General features: G+C 53.8%; 4 protein-coding genes and 2 non-coding genes across 10 annotated transcripts; 1 reads left to right on the forward strand and 5 right to left on the reverse strand.

Annotated features, from left to right (window-relative positions):
• Window positions 1-324: 324 nt before the first annotated feature.
• Window positions 325-6,864, reverse strand: TSR1 (TSR1 ribosome maturation factor). Of its 2 annotated transcripts, none has more exons than XM_055796775.1 (15): window positions 6,714-6,864; window positions 6,519-6,622; window positions 5,989-6,205; window positions 5,776-5,910; window positions 4,806-5,227; window positions 4,354-4,513; window positions 3,868-4,025; window positions 3,367-3,569; window positions 2,752-2,914; window positions 2,419-2,529; window positions 1,951-2,083; window positions 1,416-1,532; window positions 979-1,119; window positions 781-855; window positions 325-685 (listed from the first exon to the last, which is right to left on the reverse strand). In XM_055796775.1, the coding sequence occupies exons 1-15, from the start codon at window positions 6,811-6,813 to the stop codon at window positions 507-509; spliced, it is 2,418 nt and encodes an 805-aa protein (XP_055652750.1). In that variant the 5' UTR covers window positions 6,814-6,864; the 3' UTR covers window positions 325-506. The 2 variants fall into 2 exon arrangements, with proteins under 2 accessions (XP_055652750.1, XP_055652749.1); XM_055796774.1 differs by having other exon boundaries at window positions 4,800-5,227; window positions 6,714-6,863.
• On the reverse strand, window positions 1,796-1,888 carry LOC114012995 (small nucleolar RNA SNORD91 family). Its single transcript, XR_003555815.1, has one exon. It is a non-coding gene; the product is annotated as a small nucleolar RNA SNORD91 family (small nucleolar RNA).
• On the reverse strand, window positions 3,205-3,297 carry LOC114012994 (small nucleolar RNA SNORD91 family). The gene has a single exon (XR_003555814.1). It is a non-coding gene; the product is annotated as a small nucleolar RNA SNORD91 family (small nucleolar RNA).
• A 2,215-nt stretch (window positions 6,865-9,079) lies between the features above and the next one.
• On the reverse strand, window positions 9,080-17,011 carry POLDIP2 (DNA polymerase delta interacting protein 2). Its single transcript, XM_055796778.1, has 11 exons — window positions 16,807-17,011; window positions 16,234-16,315; window positions 15,432-15,529; window positions 14,573-14,669; window positions 14,026-14,101; window positions 13,330-13,437; window positions 12,956-13,092; window positions 11,905-11,931; window positions 11,594-11,719; window positions 11,116-11,195; window positions 9,080-9,557 (listed from the first exon to the last, which is right to left on the reverse strand). The coding sequence occupies exons 1-11, from the start codon at window positions 16,971-16,973 to the stop codon at window positions 9,443-9,445; spliced, it is 1,113 nt and encodes a 370-aa protein (XP_055652753.1). The 5' UTR covers window positions 16,974-17,011; the 3' UTR covers window positions 9,080-9,442.
• A 21-nt stretch (window positions 17,012-17,032) lies between these two features.
• TMEM199 (transmembrane protein 199) lies at window positions 17,033-20,684 on the forward strand. Of its 4 annotated transcripts, none has more exons than XM_055796782.1 (6): window positions 17,040-17,291; window positions 17,368-17,441; window positions 17,518-17,607; window positions 18,771-18,804; window positions 19,141-19,253; window positions 19,368-20,660. In XM_055796782.1, exons 1-6 carry the CDS (start codon window positions 17,120-17,122, stop codon window positions 19,461-19,463), a joined length of 579 nt encoding a protein of 192 aa, XP_055652757.1. In that variant the 5' UTR covers window positions 17,040-17,119; the 3' UTR covers window positions 19,464-20,660. The 4 variants fall into 4 exon arrangements, with proteins under 4 accessions (XP_055652755.1, XP_055652754.1, XP_055652757.1 ...); XM_055796781.1 differs by having other exon boundaries at window positions 17,044-17,291; window positions 18,768-18,804; XM_055796780.1 differs by having other exon boundaries at window positions 17,033-17,291; window positions 19,141-20,684.
• Window positions 20,685-20,748: 64 nt separating this feature from the next.
• SEBOX (SEBOX homeobox) lies at window positions 20,749-21,582 on the reverse strand. Its single transcript, XM_055796783.1, has 2 exons — window positions 21,196-21,582; window positions 20,749-21,066 (listed from the first exon to the last, which is right to left on the reverse strand). The coding sequence occupies exons 1-2, from the start codon at window positions 21,466-21,468 to the stop codon at window positions 20,749-20,751; spliced, it is 591 nt and encodes a 196-aa protein (XP_055652758.1). The 5' UTR covers window positions 21,469-21,582.
• Between the last annotated feature and the right edge of the window lie 45 nt (window positions 21,583-21,627).

A 21,627-nucleotide genomic window follows, 5' to 3' on the forward strand; every position in this document is an offset into this window, starting at 1 on the left:
CACAGTAAAGGGTTGCTACTGTGGGGGCCTGGAAACAAAGCACTGCCTGTTCTCCCCTCCACAGCTGCCCTGCTCTGGGATAGGCCTCCAGGGAACTGGGCTGTCACTCTCCCCAGCTGCTACTTCACCTTTCTTTCTCAGCATCACAATAATCCCAGCAAACTCCTGCCTTTGATGCAGCAAAATCCCCACACGCACCACTGGGGCAGGGCGTGAGGGAAAGAAAACAGCGCCAGCGAGCCAAGGGGCTCCCACACAAGGTGTGCACGCAGCCTCTCCCTTTGGCCTCCACAACCAGCTACCACGAAGACAGAGGCACTTGGATGTTTTTGAAAACATTTTCCATTAAAATAAATAGCTGTAGCTCGTACCTGAGCAGCAGCTGGTGAGACAGCCACCCCTGTACAGACCCGAGCAGTAACAAGACATCAGTGCTGTCCTCACTGCGCACAGGCTGAGAATAGCATCCAGGGAGCTAAGGCACAAAGTCCAAACATGCTGGAGACTCATTCCATTTCTACCTCCTGCACTGGCAGCACATTCTCGCTCCTCACCCATGGCACAGGGTCTGGAACATGGGGGTCATAAGTCCATTTAGGAAAAACACGCTTGTAGAGGTTCAGCAACACTGTGTCCTGGGACTTTAGCTGTCCATCAAAGTGGCACTTCATGTGACCATGGGTCCCTAGGCAGAAAGCAGAAAAGGCCACGAGCCGTCTCTCCTGCCCAGGAGGCCCACATCCTGCGCAGCATCAGAAATAAATATTGAATCAAACCTACCTAATGGCTCCTTGATGTGTCCTCTACGACCCCACTTTGTCCTCAGCTCCACTGGCTTAAACCACATTACATCATCTGGACATAAAAGATAAAAGGCAGGTAAGAAACCAGCTTTGCTGCACCAACACAACCACCACCGCAGGGGCAGGAGGTCTGCTTCCACATCCCCTCTTCCCACCACACAGAGACAAGCCATACCTCTGTTAAAGAACATGTATCGCACGACAGCCGTCTTGGCAAAGATCTTGAAAGGATGGCCACTGAGCACCAGCCGCTTGATGACAATTCTGTCCGGGTCCATGGAAAGCAGAGAACCAGTGGCGATGAGGTCATGCATTCCTGCAAGGAGAGTCACTAATGCATCAGAGGGCAGCGCCACAGAAGGTGCCTCCATCACCGGCTCCCCCACCACAACCCCCTTCCACAAACAGTTCCAGGTCCAGAGCAACCCCCCAGCATGGACAAAGGTGCAGGTCATAATGGGGAAGGAAACGTGTTAATCTTCTCCAACAGTGTGAAGGGGGCTGCTTTTTCAAGTCATACTTTCCGGAGAGGTGCATTTCAAAGTGGGGTGTGGGAATAGCCTGCAAATGTTTGTTTCCCAGACACCGCCTCCTCAGCACTTACCAACTTACCATTACTTCTCTGTTTAAAAAGAAGCACTGAGGCAGGAGGGAAAGTGATGGGAGCGTAAACAGTCACCACCACAGCAGCATCTGGACGCAGGAAACGCTCCAGCTTGTGCTTATCAGCTAGGACAGAACAGCAATGGGTCAAGTTCAAGCCAGCAGCAGTCCTGAGCTCTAAGAAACCCCACTGAGCCCATTCTTCCCTGGCAAACAGGCTCTGTGCTTTAGCAAAACAGGTGATAAACACCCCTCTTCTGCTGGCATGGAGTATTGGGGAATAAAAGTGACCCTCTGAGCTACCAGCTCGCTGCGTGGAGCCTGCCATGGCCTTGCCCAAACCAGTGAGCCACCTTCCCCAAGCCAGCCACTCCCCACTGTTTAGTGCCTCCAGTGGAAGCCTCAGAGCCTAGGAGTGAGTCTTCAGAAGAGTCCTTCAGCCAGGTTCAGACACCACGGCTAAGACATCACAGGCTTCCTGCCCTAGAAACCGCAGCCCCACCTCTTGGCATAGCCATGGCCACCCCACTGGTCCCTCACAAACCTGAGGTGTGCTGGGAGAACAGGGGGGATGCTCGGAAGCGTCTGAATCCACAGTGAAAGATCAGCTCCTCTTTTGCCCTCACTGGCTCACTGTTGCTTGGATGCCGATGCACCAGGAAATTCAACACGGACATCTGCAAGAGAGGCAGCGCTGTGAGGGGCTGCCAGCAGGGCTGGCAAGTGGTGGCAGACAGAGCAGAAAGCAAACGGGATGCTGCAACAGAGATGAATGCCTAACTGCTGGTCACCAATGCAGACACCTCGGCCAGGCTCAGACACTAGCCTAAACACCCGTGACAGCTTCAGCCTGCACTGACCAAAGGGAAGGTCCTACGTTGAAATGTGAGCAGTGAGAGGAGATTTCAGGCCAAACCCTCTGCAGCTGGAGCCTCTCCAACTCATGCAGCCTGAGAGAATCAGACAAGGAGCTGTACACCTACAAGATATCAGCAGGGCCATACTTACTCACCTTTTGTTCATGGGGAAGCAGTGAAAACAGGACTAAGGGCTTTCCTTCTTTGAAGCTCTCCATCACTGAGACAGGGACGTTGCAGACATGAAGTGTAACGTACCAGCCAACCTGCCAAAAGAGGATCGGTTGTAAATACTTCTCTCAACAAAAAAGTGTCAGAAGTAACATGGGCCTGGGTTAGAGAGGGAGTCCAGGAGAGCAGTATCATCTGAACTCATGGCTTCACGCTAAGAACCAGCTGGCTGAAAGGTCCACCCAGCCACCTAACTTGTCTTTCCTATTAGGAGCAAGGAAACACAGTAGGGGAAGAGACCAGCAAAAGGGAGTTACCGAGGCTCCTTCAGTCTCCCCCTTCTCTATTTGCCGGAAGAGGTGCTTTCTGGTTCGGGAGAAGTCTTGGAACTGGAAAATCCTGGCATAATCCCTTGGGAGATTCTCTTTGGGGTCCCACGGAGAAGTCCGGAAGCTCTTCAACCCTCTGTACTTCTGGAACCTAGGAGAATAGATAACAGGAAAGACAAACTACGTCACTTGGGGTGCGCAGGCAGCACCTTCTGTGGTCCGCAGGGACTCACACCTTCAGAGAGGGCAAAGGGAGCAAAGCAAACGTTAGTGCTCAGAAAAGATACTAGTGCTGAGAGAGCTAGAAACAGCAGCCAAGTCCCCAGGCAACCTGCCCTCGCATCAGGGCTCTGCCCTTTTCCACCCTCTTCCAGGTCAGGATGCAGCTCTCCCTGCTGCAGGGAGCTGCCCAGGCCCACCCACTGCCCCCCAGCGAGTGCCTTCCCAGGAAGCCTCAGAGCCTAGGAGTGAGTCTTCAGAAGAATCCTTCAGCCAGGTTCAGACACCACGGCTAAGACATCACAGGCTTCCTGCCCTATCTCACCACACTAGACAGACAGGAACCCTCCAGCTCCTCTCCCAACAAAGCACCCTGTTTCTCACCGGACTCTGGCAGGTACGTCACGTGGCGTGTCCACCTCATCTGGAAACATTTCATCCATTCTCTCCTGTTTGTATCTCTCCAGCATCTGTTCATCTTCCTCCACCTTCTCATCATACTGGTCGTCCCGCAAGCACTCGGAAATGGTCATAGTCTCACACTCCTCCTCTGCAGGTTCCTCTTCCTCCTCACTGCTTTCCCCCTCCTGACACACAGGGCAGCACAGAGCCCGTGAGCACATGCAGATGTCCACACAGCACTGCAAACCCTGCTATACTTGCAGTGTGTGAATCATGACCCAAGCTATACCACCACAGCCCCTCACTTTGGTATCTAACAGGCAAAAAAAGGCAACATGATACAAGGGGGAGATTTAGCAAAGGAAATCCAGGCAAGTCCTGGCTCTGTGTTGTGCCCTTGCATGGAGCAAGCCAGGACAGGATTGTCTTAGAATATGCAATAACAGCCTGGAGACTGCCTGCAGCATCAGCTCTTGGAGGTACCTGGGAAACTGCCGCCTCCATCATATCGTCGTCGATGTCATCATCTTCATCATCATCTTTCTCACTGCCTTCTTCTCCATCATCCACAATCCAGGCAGCCTGGTACTTGGATGTGCCTTTGGGGACCTTCACCACCCTCCTGTTAGCCTTCAGAGAAGCTGTAAGATTCCCACCAATGGTTAATACAGGAACAATTCTCCTTCCCCTCAGCAACATTTACAACCAGGACAGCCAAGATCAGCTCTAGACTAGAATCACTGTTGCCCAGCACAGAATTTGCCAGGGCCCAGAAAAGGCAGCTAAAATGTAACCCTGCTACCTGCCAGGCAAACCACATAGCCTGCCAGTCAGGTGATGGGGCTAGGCAGGGAAGCCCAACTAGCATGTTTATTCACAGCCATCCTCAGCCATCCCAGTGACAGAGGATTTCTAACAACACTCATAACAGGGACAAGGAAAAAATACAGAAGTATTGCTGCTACTCACCCTCTGCTTCTTGCAGTTCTTCTTCAGTAGGCCACGTCTGCTCGCCTTCCATAGGATCAGGAACCACTTCTGACTGCAAAGACTCCTGCTTATTTGGATCTGCCTTCATCAGGACCTTAATGTCTTCCTCCATCTCATCAGTACCATTTACAGAGTCGTCCTGAAGGGCAAGAGCAGAGCCCCCAGCTGTGAACACACCTAACTCAAGCTAGCAACCAGTCTGAAGCGAAACTCCCTTCAGTATCTTGTTCATTATGTCATAACATAACATTAATTAAGTGCTGTGGGCAAGGAACCTCAGCTCAGTGGCAGAACACAGGCCTACTGGCTCTGATACAACTCCCTTTCCCCTCCCCCTAACCACATACACCCAGTTGTATTTTCCTGATGAAAGTTTAGAAACATTATGTTCTAAAAAGACAGCAAAGCCCTGACCTCCCACACACCTGTACCTCCATGTCCTGACTCCTCTTCTGTCCTTTAACCACTCGGGGGTTCAAAGAGAGGGGGTCAGGGGGAGCATCCACCTGGCTCATCTGGAAGTCTCCATGCCCCACAATATGCAGCAGGCTGTTCACATCAAGGGTCTGTCCCCGGACAAAGCCAGACACCTTCAAGGTCCCAACCAGGTCGCTCTCCTGACCAGGCACAAACTCGGCAGTGTATGCGAGCAAGTGAGCCCGCCTGTCCCGAAAAGCGAGATGCCGCTGCTTCTGGGTGGCGAGGTGCCTCAGCAGCAGCAAGGACTCCTGCTCTGTGTTCAGGGGGAAGAGTTTGACCTCAGGAAAGCGCTTCTCAATGGCTTTGGCAAGTTTCTTCTTGGCATCTATCCGCTTCTTAGATGGCAAGTCAGTGCCCCCTGGGACAGCAAGAGCTGCCAAACAGTGCATAGAACAGAGTTCAGGATCAGATTGTAAACCTTTCTGTACCCCTTTTACCAAGCACTGACAAAACACTCGGATATCAGCACCCAAATAACAGATTCACACCACAAGGTGCAAAGGTAGTTTCACATAGTCAGAAGAACCCTTGAGACAGAAAACCTGTCTTTAGAGACAAGATTTTGAGACTAGATGAGACCACGGAGATATGGGCCCAGGAACCGAATTTAGCAAAGAAAGCCTTTGAATCCCTTTGCTCTGCACACCTACATAACCATGACAATAGTGACACCACCACACACCCAGAGGCCTAAACCTAGAACATCCCTTCTAGCTCCAGCACTCCCCCACCACAGCAGTAACACAACAAGACAGCGTAACAATGGCATTCACCCGACCATGCTACGCTCAAAAACAGAGCGGTCAAAGACCTGCGATCACCTATTAATATATGGAATTTTTTACTGCACAATAAATTCCCATGAGGCACCCCCTCGACCTATACCCCACCAGAAACCCTTAAAGTTTCTCACTCGCTCACCATAACTAGGAAGCCCTTGTGCAAAGAGGCAGGACAGGCAGTGCTCCCCCACGCTGTCCCAGCCATCTGCAGGATCCAGGATGAACAGGAGGGAGTCAGCAACCTTTGCTAGATCTAAGACAGCATGAAGGTCCCCTGCACGCAAAACACCTCCATTACTAAGGCTACCAGGGTACGGAGCCAAGAATCACACCAACAATAGCATTTCCTCACCTGCCTGTGCTGTCACAAAGCGCCAGCGCTGCTTGAGTCGGGGGCAGAGAAGCGCAAAGCCACCAGCTCTCCCATCATCCACGCAGACGACAGCAGAGTCCTGGCTCCGCAACAAGCTGAGGGTGTCATGGGCTGCAGCCCTGCTGTGCAGCGGCACCAGAACCACAAGGTGTGGAGGCCCGTCCCTGCTGCCCAGGCTCCGCTTCTCCAACAGCACCTGTGGGCAGAGCTGCAGAGCATGAACCCCAACCCCAGTCCAGCTCCTGTCCCGGCCCCGAGATCAAGGCCGGATCCACCTGCAGCTCCACCCGCACCCGCTCGGTGCAGCAATGCTCTGCTTGCGCCGAACGGAACGGACCCTGGCACCCGTCCCTCCCCCCCGGCCCAGCTCCCCATTCCCCCGCAAAAACCCAAACCGGGTCGGTGCCCGCAGGCTCGCACCCCCCTCGCCACCCGCCCCGGCCCCATTCCCGCTGCCCCCTCGCCAAGAGCCGCCTCGCCCCGTTTCCCGCTCCCGCCGCGGCCCTCACCGCCTCCTTGCGCTGCCGGCGGAGCTGCAGCGCCTGGTGCCGTCGATCCACCCTGCTGAGGGCGCGGAGCCGCCGGCGGGGCTGGGCCTTGACGGGGACGCGGCCTGCGGGGAGAGAAGGGTCAGGCGGGGGGGGCGGCGCGCAGAGCCGGCGGGCATCGCGGCGGGGAAGGCGGCCAGGCCCGCCCCGCCTCACCTCCAGCGCGGCGCTGCGACGACCCGCTGTGCTTCCCGCCCTTGTGCGCCTTGTTCTGCTGCTTCAGCGGCCCGGGCCGGTGCGCGCCTGCCGCCACCATGCTGCCGCCTGGCCTCCTCCGCAGCACTTCCGCTGCGTCACTTCCGGCGCCCCGCAGGGCACGCCGGGAGCACACAAACTAAGATGGCGGCGTGAGGGCAGGGGCGCGGCCGGGCCCCGCGGCCGCTGTGGGGAGGTGGGGGGTGCCCGAGCGCCGCTGGGGGAATGAGAGGCAGAAGCGAGAGCCGTTCCTTCTGCGCTTTATTGATTAGGTTTTTGTACAGGTATTTACAGGAGAGGAAAGCTGCCCGCCCGCGGGGAGGGGGCTCACCCCGGCCCTGGAAACAGTCTTGGGGAGAGAAGCGGTTGAGGAGGGGCCCTCCCCGAGCGCCGGGCCCCGCGGCACCGCGCCCCGGCCCCAGGGCAGGCCCGGCCCCGCCGCCTCCACGCAGACCGATGGAGCGGAAACATTCCTGCGCCTCGGCCCAGCCCCGCTCGTTCCCGGCAGCGCTGGTCACCTCGGTTCTTGCCAGTCATTACCCAGCCAAGAACGGCTGTTCCTGGGCCCCAGGCCTCTGCCCTACCCTGCCCCTTCGCACCAAACACGCCACAGCTGCCAAAGCTGCTCCTCCTGGCGCTGGCAGAGCCCCTGCCCCAGGACCACGCCACCACTTAGGAATACAACTGCTCTCTGCTTGTTACTGGAAGCTTTAGGTCCACAGCGCCCCAGAAGCACGGGCCGGTGAGCAATAGGGTTAAACATTTACAGCGGTGTTGTAACTGCCAGTAAAGCTGAAGTCAATAACCCAAGGGAGACACAGGGCAGCTGGTACTCCGAGCAACTGCATAGGAGGAAAAAAGCAGGTTCCTACAGGTCCACTGCTTCCTCTGAACTCGGGGCATCAGCCCCCCACTTCTCACCCTGCAAAGAAATCTGCATGACAGCAGCAACATGGGGTTGTCAGCTGTGGGCTGTTCCCTACAGATCCTTTTCTACCCCTAAAAGCAGGCTGGCTATTGAAACCTTTCAAACTCCAAAAGCAATGTAGATAGCATGTCCTACTTGACACAAAGGAAGACATAAAATTAAGAGACCCATGACAGATAAGCACTGTTTAAGCAGTAGTAATTAAGTTTCTCTATACAAGTATCTGCCGGCTGCAGGACAGCACACAAGTCTCTTCTGCCAGCATTTCCAAAGTCTGTTTGTCCATCAGCCAAGACGACCCATAGCACGGCCACAGCACCGCCTTGCGGAGCCAGACACGAAGAGGCTGTTCAGAGAGGACTTGGGGAAAGAGTAAGTAACTAGCATATGTCTCAATATAGAAAAACAACAGTCCTATGAGTTAGTTATACCTTGTCATTTAAGGAAGATCAGGGAAAGGAGCAAGGCTGGAAACATTCTGCCCAAGGTTCCTATCACAAAGCCAGCTACCTCAGGCTCCACAAGTCTCCCAGAAACCTGGAAACCCAGAGACAACCCGAAGGGTCCCACCACACAGGCTGATGTCTCTGCAGATCTCTGCAACCCTCAGAGCTGCCAAGAGTTGCTCTGGCTTGTAAAAAGAGTTAATACCCGATTTACACTGCAGACTGGGCCCTTCCTGTAAAAGTAAAATTCCCCCAAATCCACACCTCGTAAGCTTACAGGTATTTCACTGACCTGCACAGCTCTGCAGGGCCTACCACACAGACTACCAAAAAAAAAAAAAAAAAAAAAAATCACAACCCACCGAGCTGAGCAAGTAGGAGCAGAAAACCAAGTGCTACCTCATTGTCGCTGACAGCACTGCAGGTTAAAACAAGCTTTTCCTGCCAAAGCAGAAACTACCAAGAAAACACTGTTACAGCCGCAGCACGAGCAAGGGAAGCACCCTCCAGCAGCTGGGACGCACATGCCTGCAGCAAGGCAAGCCCTTGCAGGTGGAGGGCCCGCTTCAGCTCTCCTGCACTATCACAGCACACAGCCTGGTGCTCTAACACACACAAGACACCGTGGCAGCCTGCTCAGCCTGCCAACCCACCTTCCCACCTCTGCACTCCCTTTCTCTGACAAAACAGGCTCCAGTGCACAGCCCAGACAGGCTGTGCAACAAGGAGCGGAGCTCACAGGCTGCTCTGCCGCGTGCTGGCTAAATCCCAAAAAGCAGCTGCATTGCAGGAAGGATGAGCTCACATTCCTGCTCCCGAAAACAGCCTCACTGCTGCCCTCTGAAACAGCAAGAAGTCTTGGGCTGACCCCACTTTGCATGGGCAAGGGAGAAGCAACAAGCTGGGGCAGGCTGGATGCAAAACCTAGGCCTTGGTTTATAAAGGAAGACTGGTTGCAACTGGAAGGGCCAGTTTATTAGAGAAACCTCACATTGCAGAGAATTCACAACACATTGGAAAGGGTCCAGGCCTGCCGAGGGGGCCAGTCTGCAGCAGCACAGATCTACATCCCCCAGCTCCAACCCCAGCAGGTGCCACGAAGGGATGGGTTAACTGTAACACAGCTTATGTTTACAAGCAGCCCAAGAGAGCCAGTATTAAAGTTCAAAAAAAGCCTCCCCATTAGACAATAGTTAAAACAAAAATGGTTTAAAATGTTTAAAAGCTCTGTGTTCTTGGCTGCAGCATAATGATAATGGGGAGGCAAAGGTCTACAACACACACAGGCCTCTGTGGGTCTCGGCACTCAGTCTGCTCTACCAGTGAAGGCCGGAGGGAGGGGTCTTCTCGTCTTTGTTGCTTTCCAGAGAAAAGGGTGGGATTCGGACATCAAAGTGGGAGCCATCAGGCCTCTCAAATCGAAAAGTACCCCTGCAAAAATAATGGCAGAGATCACACTGAGGCCAGGGACAAACACAGGTACGAATCATCAGCAAGAAAGCAAGACATGAGCTCTTCCATATCCTGCACAGGGACTCTGGGGCTCTATTTGCAGGGCCGGCCCAGCAGCAAGTACCTTGGTTCAACAGCAAGAACATCTGCCTGCCAAATTGACTCATTTATTGGAGAACTCCTGGGCAGTTTACATCACATCTCTAATGTACATTTCCTGAACAAAGATGTCATGGTTGGAGCCTCCAGGAGATAAACACACTCCACACATCTGCGACAGTGTTTACCTAACTCCCACTCCACAGGAGACAAAACCATCCAAGCTATTTTTACGAACTGGTTACATGTAAATTCAGATTCATATTTCTTGGCAGAAGCTCCACTGGTTAAGAAGTCTGCGACAATATGAAATCCCATCACAGATGTAATTTGGAACAGCTTCTGCTTTGCATTTCAGAACTGAATCTGCCTGTCCTTGTTCAAACAAGGAATTTGTTTACTGCCTTGAACTACAGGCGACTGCACTGCAGAACGTGACACGGGCGAGAGGATTGTGGAGATAAACCAACAGGTTCTCATGATGGAGAGGACACAGTCAAACACCAGAAGTCAAGCTGAGCAGCTTCTGAGCTGCAGGACCTTTGTCTCTTCAGGATGCATGCAGAGAGGGAAAAACTACTAAACAAGCTGGTTTTATTCCCCAGGGCATGCATTCAGGCAATGCAAAATGCTTAACATGGCAAACAGGAGTATATCCTATAGGCAAAGAGCCGCTCTCTTGTTTTCCCCAGCAAAAAGGCAGTTCCAAGGCAGCTTAACTCCCAAACATGTTTACTTAAAAAATGCAAGCCAGAAAGACCTGTCATATAGAAGACAGAGGTGCCTGCACATTTCTTGTCCACACAGAAATGACACTAGATGTGCTAACATAGCTGAAATGCGCAACAAAGGGAAATGGCTTTAACCCTGTGGCACAGGAAGAAGAACACCACAGCTGAGCACTTTCCTACCTGCACTACCAGAAGAGGATACTTGAACACCAGTTAGAACGAGGGCCTTATCTGGCCTCAACTGGGAATAACCCCACGCGGCGATTCCTTGTGGACGCAAAACTGCACAGCTTCACACAGGGATAGAATCAAAGCCCAGTCCTCTCCCAAGAGAGGATATCAGTGCACACATCCCTGCTGCCCGGGGAAACACCAGCATGAAGCCAAGCATCCTCGTGCACCAAGGACTGAAAGGGACAGAAACTGAGGAAAGCAGAAGATGGAGAACTGCTTCATGTCTTTTCAAATCCAGCATAGACCACAGAAGAAAGATAAATTAACCTGAAACCTCTCTTGGTGCAAAGAATCAACAGATCATCTTATCACTAACTGGGATACCGCTATAGAGAAGCTCAAAAAAAATGTATGCTATCAAGTATGTCCCATTCAGTCCACTTCCACCCACCTTTCAGCCAATAACTGCGTCCCAGTTCAGCGCTGTGGGGCCCTATATCTAAACCACCACTGCAGTAATAAGTGCTTCTTACCACATGTGACCGCTGGATGCCTGCAGGGAGACATGACTGCTGTACTGAAATGCCGGCTGTTCTTTGGACAAAACTGGCTCCTGAGAAGACAAGAGACCACGCTGCATCAGCAACAGATCTTAATATTTCTCCACAGACAGGCATCAACAGGAAATTTATATAGCAAAAAGAAAAACAGAGAGAGCCACACCTGAGCATCGCTACCAATTGCACAGCAAACAACTCACCCACTGAGTAGCACCAAAATCACACGTCATTCCAGTTTTCCTGTTACCAGTCATTTAGGATCATTCTCTAATAGTATGAAGTTTTGATTAATGCACACTAACAACTGATAAAAAGCTAATGATTTTTTTCATTGCCAGTTTCCTATTCCATCTATTTCTACTGCCACTAAGCAATTTACCAGCGGATCAACCCAAGTGAGAGGACTCCAGCAAAGCACTGTGCTTCCCAAGAGAAGCTACACAATACCTACCCTTCCTACAACGCCACGGCCCCTGACAGTTTCCAAAGTGCCAGACAAGCTAAATATCCTCCAGTGCCGTTCTCGGAGTTGTACCACTTCGCTGTCAAGGTTCTCCAAGCGAATACAGTAGCGCCACTAGACAGAAGAAAGACTGTTATCAAGAACTGGAATCAGCTGCAAACAGTTGATAACCCATAGCCAATACTGGGAAACAGTTGCCAGGCAAGGGCTACTCTCCCTCAGAGCTTATCACACAGCAGTGATGCCACAGCAAATAAACTCCTTCCCTTTAGCTGCTTCATGAAACAAAAGGCACTTACCCAGTAGACATGGGAATTCTGGGCTTCCTGTCAAGAGAAACAAAAGACTTTAGCAGCTGCCCTTCAACACTTGGTGCCAAAACCTCATCAGCTGTCAGCACAGCACAAGCACGGGGGCTCTCGCTTCATGCCAGATCGACGTGGACAACTCACATGAGCACAGACAGCTGCTCTCCGAAGCAGTCCATCAGTTACCGCCTGGCACTGGCTCTGCTCTAGACATGTAATCATGAGGTGGGAGATTTGCAAGGATCTCGACTACGGAGGGTTGATCTCCATGTTAATTACGCACTTTCTACAGATTTAGAAACACCCGTTTCCTTGCCTTCAGGCACCTGTTTTTCTGACAACGTTAGGAAAAACATCAGTTGGGCTTCACAGAAGTTGCAAATCCACACCAAAACATCCACCTGTCACAGCACGGGCCCCCAGCAGCTGTGCTCATCTGGACTTGGAAATCAAACTGCTGTGGTAATTCCCAGCCCTCCCACTCAGAAGTCTACTGGAGCCTCCTCATTATTTGGGATGGTCCACATTGAGTTGTTATGCTATAAAGGGCTTGTAGTTATCAGCTAAATCCAGAAGGCTTTAACCAAACCCTCTAACCCATATTACAGCCAGGAAAACAGGGGTAGACACCCACAGCACCTCATCCCTGGGCAGGATAACAGGCACATCTGTCATTACGGGGCAGCTGGCCTCACTGCCACCTCACACACATGCCCATCTGTGACTGAGGCAATAAAGGACCAATTCACAAGCCTTCCTAAATATCTCACTAGCAATGTTCTGCAGAACAGTACAGGGTATTTCCCATCCTACAAATAACAAACACACACTAATATTCAGAAGCTGTCCTCCAAAAATGTATGGCCAAACAGTTTCTTGTTCATCTCTCTGCTGGACAACATGACAAGGAAATCACAACTGTGATTAAAAAGTCATTTCTCCAGTAAGAAGGCGGCACCTTCAGCCAGTAAACTGGTCTTAGCAAAACATGCAAGTTAAGCAGATCACAGAACTAACACAGCAACACGCAACACAGACCTACCCTCATGCCCATATAGAAGGGGATAACTGTGACGCGGATGTTCTCCGTGGTTTCTCGGTGCACATCAGAAAGCTCTAGCCAGGGATGGTTTTTCTCCTGCCAAGCACAGAGCGTATCCCTTGCTACAAAAGGTGGAACTGTGGGGAGGGAAAGGTGAGAGTTTATGCAGAGAGGCATACTGTATCCAGAGCGCTCTTCCCTCAAAGCAACTCCTTTCACAGTTACAAAAACTATTTAAAGGAAGCTTTACTGTAACAAAACCCAAACCAGACCACAATTTTTCCACCATAACTAAGATGACAGGTTCTGGGTACTTGTTATAGAGTACCTCGGGCATCTGGCTCTGAAGAGCTCTCTCTGAAGCCAGAGATTACCTTTTGTTTGGTCGTACATGAGAAACCTCTCGAAGAGCTCATGTTGGATGGGCACTTGATCAGTGGAGCTGTAGGGAAGGATATCTTCATGGCTTACATAGTCTAAACCTGAAAAAGAAACCCCAAAACTGTTCAGTTTCCCTAGCAAAGAGCAGCTCAGAAGTCTCCTGGCAGAAAAATGGATCACATTAGCAAGAAGGAAGCCAAAGATAATACTGCCATGACTGCAAGTATGGAGGAAACAGGCCAGTAATAACCCTTGGCAGCATTCTCCTGTGCAATTTCTCCACAGAATGATTCCTCTGATAAACACACACAGCCTGCGAAGCAACTGCACTGCCACAAAAGGACTTTGGGCAAGAAATGCACAGGACAGGAAGAGATCTAGCTGTCCCAATAATAAACTAGACTAGCCCGTATACAACAGGGTATGCACATGGGATCAGTCTCGAGAGCTCAAAGCAGGCATGCCTGTGTCCGATCACAGTCTGCCCAACTTCCATCTGTCCAAAACAGCTTCACATACTTTAGTCATCCTGTTGTCTCTAGCCCAGCCCTGAACTACAGACAGATTCCCTACAGGAACATCCTGTAGGAATTGCTGCTTCACTGGCAGAGGTTGACTGTTGATGACTCTTCTGACCTCATCTCACGAAATCCCCGTCTCCACAGAGGCTGAAGGTGTGTTTTCCTCACCTGGTATAGCATAGAGAGCTCTGCTGTCATCATGATTTGCCAGGAACGTCACTGCTTCCGTCTGCGATCTCTGGGACTGAGAAAAAGGGAGGTTTCTGTCTTTCTGTGTGGATTATTGTGGGTCAGTTGCCAGCCACATTTCAGTTTACTATTGTGATTTCTGAAGTGCATAATGTTTATTTTATTTAGCCAATTCACTGCAGAACATCTCTTCTTTTAATTCCTCTAGGCTAATTCTCCACCCAAACAAGAGAGGAGCATTTTCAATGCTGCAACCCACATTCATAATGACTGTACACAACAGAGTAGGAACGCCAACAGGATCAGGAAAGGAGGTTGGAAGAAGGAAACATGATCCAGAAAACAGTCACGTGACATTTCAGATTGTCTTTCTCAGGGAAAATATGTCTTGAAGAACAAATTTGTTCTGAAATTCTAAACAATCAAGTTAGCCACCACAGCCACCTTCTTTCAGTACCTGTCCATCTGAACCATTCATTAAGGAGAAGATATTTAAGTTTCAATACCAAGATTATTAGTTACTTACTATATGTGGACAATCCCGGGCATCTATTAGCACCTGATAGTAAGTATGCGTTTTGCCCTTGACCTCTTTGGAACCATGGCCTGCCACATTCTCGCTCCTTAAAGAGAAAAGCAGAGCACTGAGCTCGAGCACAGGATGGCAGCAAACTTATTACCAGGACCAAGCACATTCATAAACAATATTTTTTTTAAAAATACATTTCACAGTCTGTAATCATTCAACTCCATCCAAATCAAATTCATGTCAGCCACCCACACAACAACAGATGAGCCAAGATGACAAACAGTGTTTGTCACAGGCACGACAGCTCTGTTCTCAGACTGAGAAGTTCTTCCTGCTCAGTCCAGTCTCCTGTTTGGGGTGGCTACTTCCACTGCCCCCCGACCCTCATCCTCATCCCTTCCCAGCACAGCTCCAACACAGACCAGGGGGAAATGGATGGAAAAGGGGAGAGAACTGAACTGACTCAGTCTGCAAGAAGGATGAACCTGGCCTATCTAATGGGTTGAAACTGGGGAGGCAACTGACAAATCCAACTCACTGGAAATTTACAGAAGCCACAGCCTGCAATTTTAACACAGGAACCTGGACCTAACTCAAAAAGCAACACAAGGAGGTGTTTTTGTGATAAAAAATGCCAGGAGCATGATTACTTATTTTTTTTACTTCCTTCATACACACACTCACTCTCATCCTTCATACTTCCACCCTGTCTCTAATTAACACAAAATTAATACTCATACAGTCACACAAAACAGACCCATACCACTGTCCTCCTTAAAAAGACTTGTTTAACGCAAACAGGAAACATGCTAAAAAACGTAAATGTAACAGTGCAACATATAAACCAAATCCTTACTTCTCTGCGACAGGAGAAGCCACATCTCGATCATAAAGCCTGGCTTGCCAAGGAAACAGGACTATTCCTCGATAGCCAAACACACTGTGAAGAAATAGCTGAAAGGAACAAACAGTTGCATTTGAATACACACCAAGCTTTAAGAAACTTAAGGTACAAAAGAAAACATGAAGCCAAAAGCCCTTTTCTAATAGTGTTTAAAAAAAAAATAATATCTGTTAACTGAGGTAAAATTAGAAACATTTATAAAGGGTATGAATGTGTGGGATGGGAATACGGGGAGAATCACCACTGTGTGAACCCAGAAACAAAGAGGGAATATAAACAGTCTGGAATGAGAGAAGAAATTCACCTCATCTCTACCCCATAAAAGTGAATGGATGAACCAGTCATCAAGTAATAGAACAGGAGAAGTGCAGAAAGGAGCCCAGCAGGGGAGAGACCACCCAGGAACACAGAGACACATCTCTGATTACTGAGCACAGAAGTTACAAGTTTAGTTGTTACTTCTCAAATTCAGGGATTGTCTCTTCTGCTCCTAGAGGAAGAAAACCCTTCAATAACACCAGTGGGGCAAACGCCATTGCAGAAACAGTCGCATCACGCACGCTGTAGATTCTTATCAACTTGCTACTGTCAGATGACTGACAAACTGCAGACGCAGCAGAGACAAGGAGCACTGAACTGTGAAACTTCTGGCCTTCTGCTACAACGCCGCAGTCTCCTTAGGGGTAAATCACTTGGCTACCCAATCCCTGTGAAACCACCCCCAGGGTCAGCTCTGCTCCCCAGAACCGCTCACCTGACCCGTCTCGTATTTGCCGTGCTGCTTGGGTGCCTCGAACACCCCCACGGGCTCCAGCACTTTGCCCTCAGGACGGTTCCTAGGAGCAAAGAAGTAGCTCGGTGGGTTTGCAGGGGCTGAGCCAGCCCCCAAGCCCCAGGCGCTTCCCCCCAACTCATACCCGCTCGGGTACCACACGCCCCCCCTGAGAACCCCACCACACGCTGGGCTGCCCAGTGACCCCCCGTTTCCATGACTCCAACCCTTTGCCAGCCTCCCCATTCCCAGCCGCCCTGGATGTCCCCCACCCCCTACCCAGTCGTCCCTTTAGCCCAATCCCTCCTCTCCCACTCACCCCACCACAGCCACCCCGACAGCCCCCAGTTCCTTCCCAGCCTTCCCCCACTGACCCAACCGCACCCCACACATCCCCCAATCACCTCCCCAACACCCCTCGCGGCCCCCACCACCCGCTCGCCCCGACAGCCCCCCCACCCCCCTTCCCCTCCCCCCAACCCTCCCCTCCACACACCCGGCCCAGCCCCCCCCCCCGGGCCCAGCCGCCCCTCACCGCGCCCCCGCAGGCCTCACCGCGACGAGAGGTGCCGCCGCGGCAACAGCAGCGGCAGGGCCGCAGCCCCCGGGCGCGGGGGGAGCCGCGGGCCGCGGGCCGGGGGCTGCTCCCAGAGCGGCAGCCCGCGGGCCCGACACCGGCCCAGCGCCGCCGCCACGTACCGCCGCGCCGCGCAGCCCGACATCCCGCGGCCGGGCCGACCCCGCCGCCAGCCCACAATGCACCGCGCGCTCGCCCCCGCCCCTTCCCGGGGGCCCCCGCGGCGCCGCTCTAGCCCGCCGCCGCGCTCTATGGCGCTCCGCAGGGCCTAGACGGCGGCGGCCGGCCAAGATGGCGTCGGCGGTGCGGGCTGGGCACCGGCTGCGGCGGGCGGCGGAGGGCGGCGAGCTGGCGGCGCTGCCCGCCGGCCTACAGGCCGAGCTGGAGGCGGCGCTGGCCTCCCAGGGCGCCCTGGTGCCCTTCAGCCTGCTGCGGAGGCTGCACACCGCGCTGCGGGAGGCAGGTAGGCCGCGCCGCCCCCGGTGCGACGGGCCGCGCCCGGCCGGGCCGCCGTTAACCGCCCCGCCCCCCACCCGCAGGGTACCCCCTCTACCTGCACGAGCTTCTGGAAGGCTGCGAGATCGACCTGCCCGAGGTGCTGGTGCCGCCGAGGGTAGGTGATGAGCGGGCAGCAGCCGTGGGAGGGGGCGGCGGCCGCGGCCCTTACGGTGGCTCTGCCCTTCCCGCAGAACCCCGAGCTGGTGGCCCGGCTGGAGCGGATAAAGGCCAAGCTGGCCAACGAGGAGTACCGGCGGATGACCCGCAACGTCACCGGCCAGGTGAGGGGCCTGCTGCATCACCTGCTGGCAGGATTCGGGCTTCTGAAGCCAGGCCGGTAGCAGCCTGGCCGATAGCCAAGGAAGTTTGCCCCCTAGAGTGGGCGCAGTACAGAGGGAACGTGGGCAGGGACTTGAGGGGTGCACACTGTAAATGTGTGGGGACAGCAGATGTTGAGGGCAGAGGCAGGACAGGACTGTCAGGATGGTGGAATAGAAGAGAGCCTGACTTTTGGGAACAGCTCACTGTGCCAGAGATCTCAAGGTTTGATCTACCTGCGGTAAATGTTTTACTGGGAGTGTCTGTGCTGCCTTTGTCTGAACGGTCACATTTTCATCATAGTTTTGAAATGAGATCACTCACGTCAAGGTAAAAGCTGAAAAAATAGGGTAGTATGTGGGCACTTGTTCTTTCCCAGGAAGAGATCTGTTGGCACAGTGACTGTTTGCACAAGCCAGCATCCCTTCCTGCTGGCATTCCTTGTGATCCCATCCTGCTATCCCTTCTCCAGCTGTATCTGCCATCCCCGTGTGTTTAAGTCCCTGCACGTATCCTCCTGTTAGGTTAACTGTTGTAGAAAGATCTGCTTTGCTCTCTGCCGAGCTTAGCAGCTTCATCTATGAACCAGAGTGGTTTTAGCCGAGCTGGGTAGTAATGGCAGCCGCGTTCCTTTCAAGCAACGGAGAAGCAGAGGAGTATTCCCACGTCTGTGTGCTCATCACATTCTTCCCTGCCTCCCGCCTGGTTTTTGGTGTTTGAGTAACGCTGTCCGATTTGACAAAGAGCATGCAGAGCTTTACAATGTTTAGTTCTTGCCAGCTGCCTGAACATGGATGGTAAGGTGAGACCCTTTAGTGTCTCTGTTAAAGAGAAGCCTGCAGCAGAGAACCCAAATGCAACAAAACACACTCTGAGATGTGCTTTGATTAGAAATGATCCCATCCCATCCCAACGTCCTTGAATCAGAGCACAAGCGAAAACCCAGAGAAACCCGGGCGTGTTGGAACTGCTGCTCCCCACGGCCCACCCAACTGCTGTCAGGGCTCCCCAGCATCTCTCTGAAATTCTGACTCTTAGGGACAGGACAGGGCATTGGTGTTGCTTTTATTATGCAATTAACATTAAAATACAACTGATCACAAGTTTTAATCCCTTCTTTTAGCAGATGAACGGGACATTGGCTGAGTTTGGGAGGCAAGGTGAGTGGCCGCTCATCCTGCTGATGCCTGGAAGTGTGTACCTACAGGTCAGTCACGGGAACTATTGTATCGCTAGCTGATGACATCAGACACCCCTCCCCTCTCCAAATATCTCACATGAAGTTTTTAATGCACAGAAGTGTTCCTCAAGTAAAGGAGCAGCCTGTCGGTTGTTCCTATAAATATTTCTGGAGGCATAAAGCATGGGAATCCTTAAGTATCCTGTAGCCCAGCTGAGGCAGCCTCAGGCAGGCTGCATTAGCAAGACTATAGCTTGTCCCCAGCCTTATCTCCAAGCCTTATCTAAAAGCAATTGTCTTTCCCCCTTCTCTCCAGTTCGATCTGTTAAAGCCGTTGTCATCACCATATTCAACTTCATAGTCACGGTGGTGACCGCCTTTGCCTGCACGTACCTGGGCAGCCAGTACGTCTTTGCGGAGACTGCAGCGGTGAGTGAGCCCGTGGCCTCGGAGCATGCTTGCGGCATGCCCTGTGCTGGCCAGGCAGGAGCAGCAGCTCGACCGCGTGCGCAGGGTCGCTTATCTCTCTCTTTGTGTCCCCAGCGCGTCCTGTCAGCGGTAATTGTGGCCTCCGTGGTTGGCTTAGCTGAGTTGTACGTAATGGTGCAGACCCTTGAAGGGGACCTTGGGAAACTCTAACTGCACATGTCCGTGTGAACTGCAGCCCTCATGCTGGAGGCTTTTGCCCTCCCCAGGAGTCACTGGGGAAGGTTTATCTTCTATGATGTTAGTACCTGCTGCTGCTACCAGGAAGACTGCTGCATTCCTCCAGCCTCCTCCTGTGCTTCCCGCTCCTTAACATTCCTGAAATGAATCATGGATTAAAAATCTTGCAGCTGCAGAACAGAAGAGGAACAGCTGTGGATTCTCACCACTCCAGCACAGAGAGGGGCCTTAGCTCCCACCATTCCTCTTCTCCTGTGAAGTTACCGTCCTTTTATTCTGGCAATAAATAACGTGTGTTTGCAACCTTCCTGCCTGACGGGAGATGGCGGTTGCTATGTAGAACACCAGCCTGGTGTCTGAAAGACACCGCAGAGAGCTGTGAATCTTCCCTCTCCCGCTGCATCCTACTCCGTCGTCCCCTGCTGAAGCCTCCCTTTGCCTGCCCTCACTGCTCCTGCCTGCTCCCTTGCCCACTTTCAGGAGAGTGTTATTCCCGAGTGACGCGGATGCAGCACCCGACCCAGCTTGTATCTGGGGGCGAGCTCTTTCTCCCTCCAGCCGGATCAGGAATTGGATGACATCCGGTGAGGCCACATTGGCGTTGGCACCCGACTGGGCTTTGCAGCAGCTCGGTTTCCTCGCCGCCTCTCCTGACACGCGGCCCTGTGGCTGTTGGTGTCTTGGGGAGGAGCACGAGCCGTGGCTGCCTGCCCGTGCCATGGCAGAGCTCCCCTGGCAGACGGGGCAACGAGGGGTGCATGGCTCTGCCTTCCCCTGCCACAGGGTGCCCAGCTTCTGTGGGTGGGGAGGGGACACACCTTAACGCAGAGCCTGGGGGCTTCTCGAGTGCCACGGAGGAGCAGAGAGCGGAGGGAGCCAGCTCAGTGCATCCGTGGTGGGGAGGGGACACCGAGGTTTGTACCGCCCAGCCTGTGGACCTGGACACCTGCTGGGTGGGCACCCTGCCAGGGTCGGACACGGTGATTAATGCTCTGATGGCAGCTAAGCCCCTCTGCAAACACGCTTTAATATCTGATACAGGGAGATCTGCCGGCACCTGCAAACGTGCCTGCGGATTAGGGGCGGCTACACCACAATCATCCGTGGATACGGCCTTAGATTAAGGTATTTTTTCCAAAAGATTAGTCGGTATTAGGGGCTGATGGGGAGCCGGCCCCGCCACGGCTGCACCGGCATTTAGGATATTGGATGGCATCCCTGGGACTGGCACCGGCAGTAATTCCACACCCTAATGAAATCATGGCGCTAAGCTGGGCGGCCTGGGTGCCGGGGGGGGTCCCCGGTGCCGGGGGTCCCTGCCACGGCTACGGCTCGCCCAAGTTGGTGATGGCCGCGCTGTAGATGAGGTCGGAGATGGAGCCCAGCGAGGTGGGGAGGCCGCGAGCGGGGCTGCGGGCTGCGGGTGGAGGCAGGGCGGGGGCCGGGCCCGGGGGGGGTGCCGTCGGGGGGTGCGGTGGGGGGGACACCGCTCCCCGGGTGGTGGCAGCGGCGGCAGCGGTGGCGGCTCCAGTTTGGCGCTGCGGATCCTGCGGGCTCGGCGGTTCTGGAACCAGACCTGGGCCGGGCAAGGGGGGGGACACACGGTGAGGCACCGACAGGGCGGCCCCGTGGGGCCGGGGGTCTCGGCCCCGGGAAGGGGCGGACGGGGAGGTTGGGGGGGGGGGGTGGTCCCGGCCGCGCTCACCTGGATCTTGGCCTCGGGCAGCTGAGTGAGCTCGGCCAGGCGCTCCCGGGTGGCGATGTCGGGGTAGGGCACGGCGGCGAAGGCCCGCTCCAGCTCCGACAGCTGCCCCCGGCTGAAGGTGGTCCGCCGCCGCTTCCGTGGCCCCCCCGGGCAGGGGCACGGCCCCGGGGCGCGCACTCCCCCCGCCGCCCGCCCGCCGCCCGGCCCGGCCGCCCCGTCGGGGAAGCGGAGCAGCGGCTGGGGGGCGCGGGAGGTGCCCGGGGCCGCGCTCATCCTGGCCCGGTTCCCCCGGCCCCGCCGCCGCCTCCCCGGCTTTTATCCCCCCCGGGCCCCCCCGGCGGGCTGGGCCCGCCCCGTGCGGGCGGCGCTGCCCCCCCCCCCCCCCCTTCCCCGGCGCTCCTGGGGCTGCCTCGGGGACCAGCGACCCCCCGG

The sequence above is a fragment of the Falco peregrinus genome, chromosome 2, assembly GCF_023634155.1.
Source record: "Falco peregrinus isolate bFalPer1 chromosome 2, bFalPer1.pri, whole genome shotgun sequence".
NCBI classification, from domain to species: domain Eukaryota; kingdom Metazoa; phylum Chordata; class Aves; order Falconiformes; family Falconidae; genus Falco; species Falco peregrinus.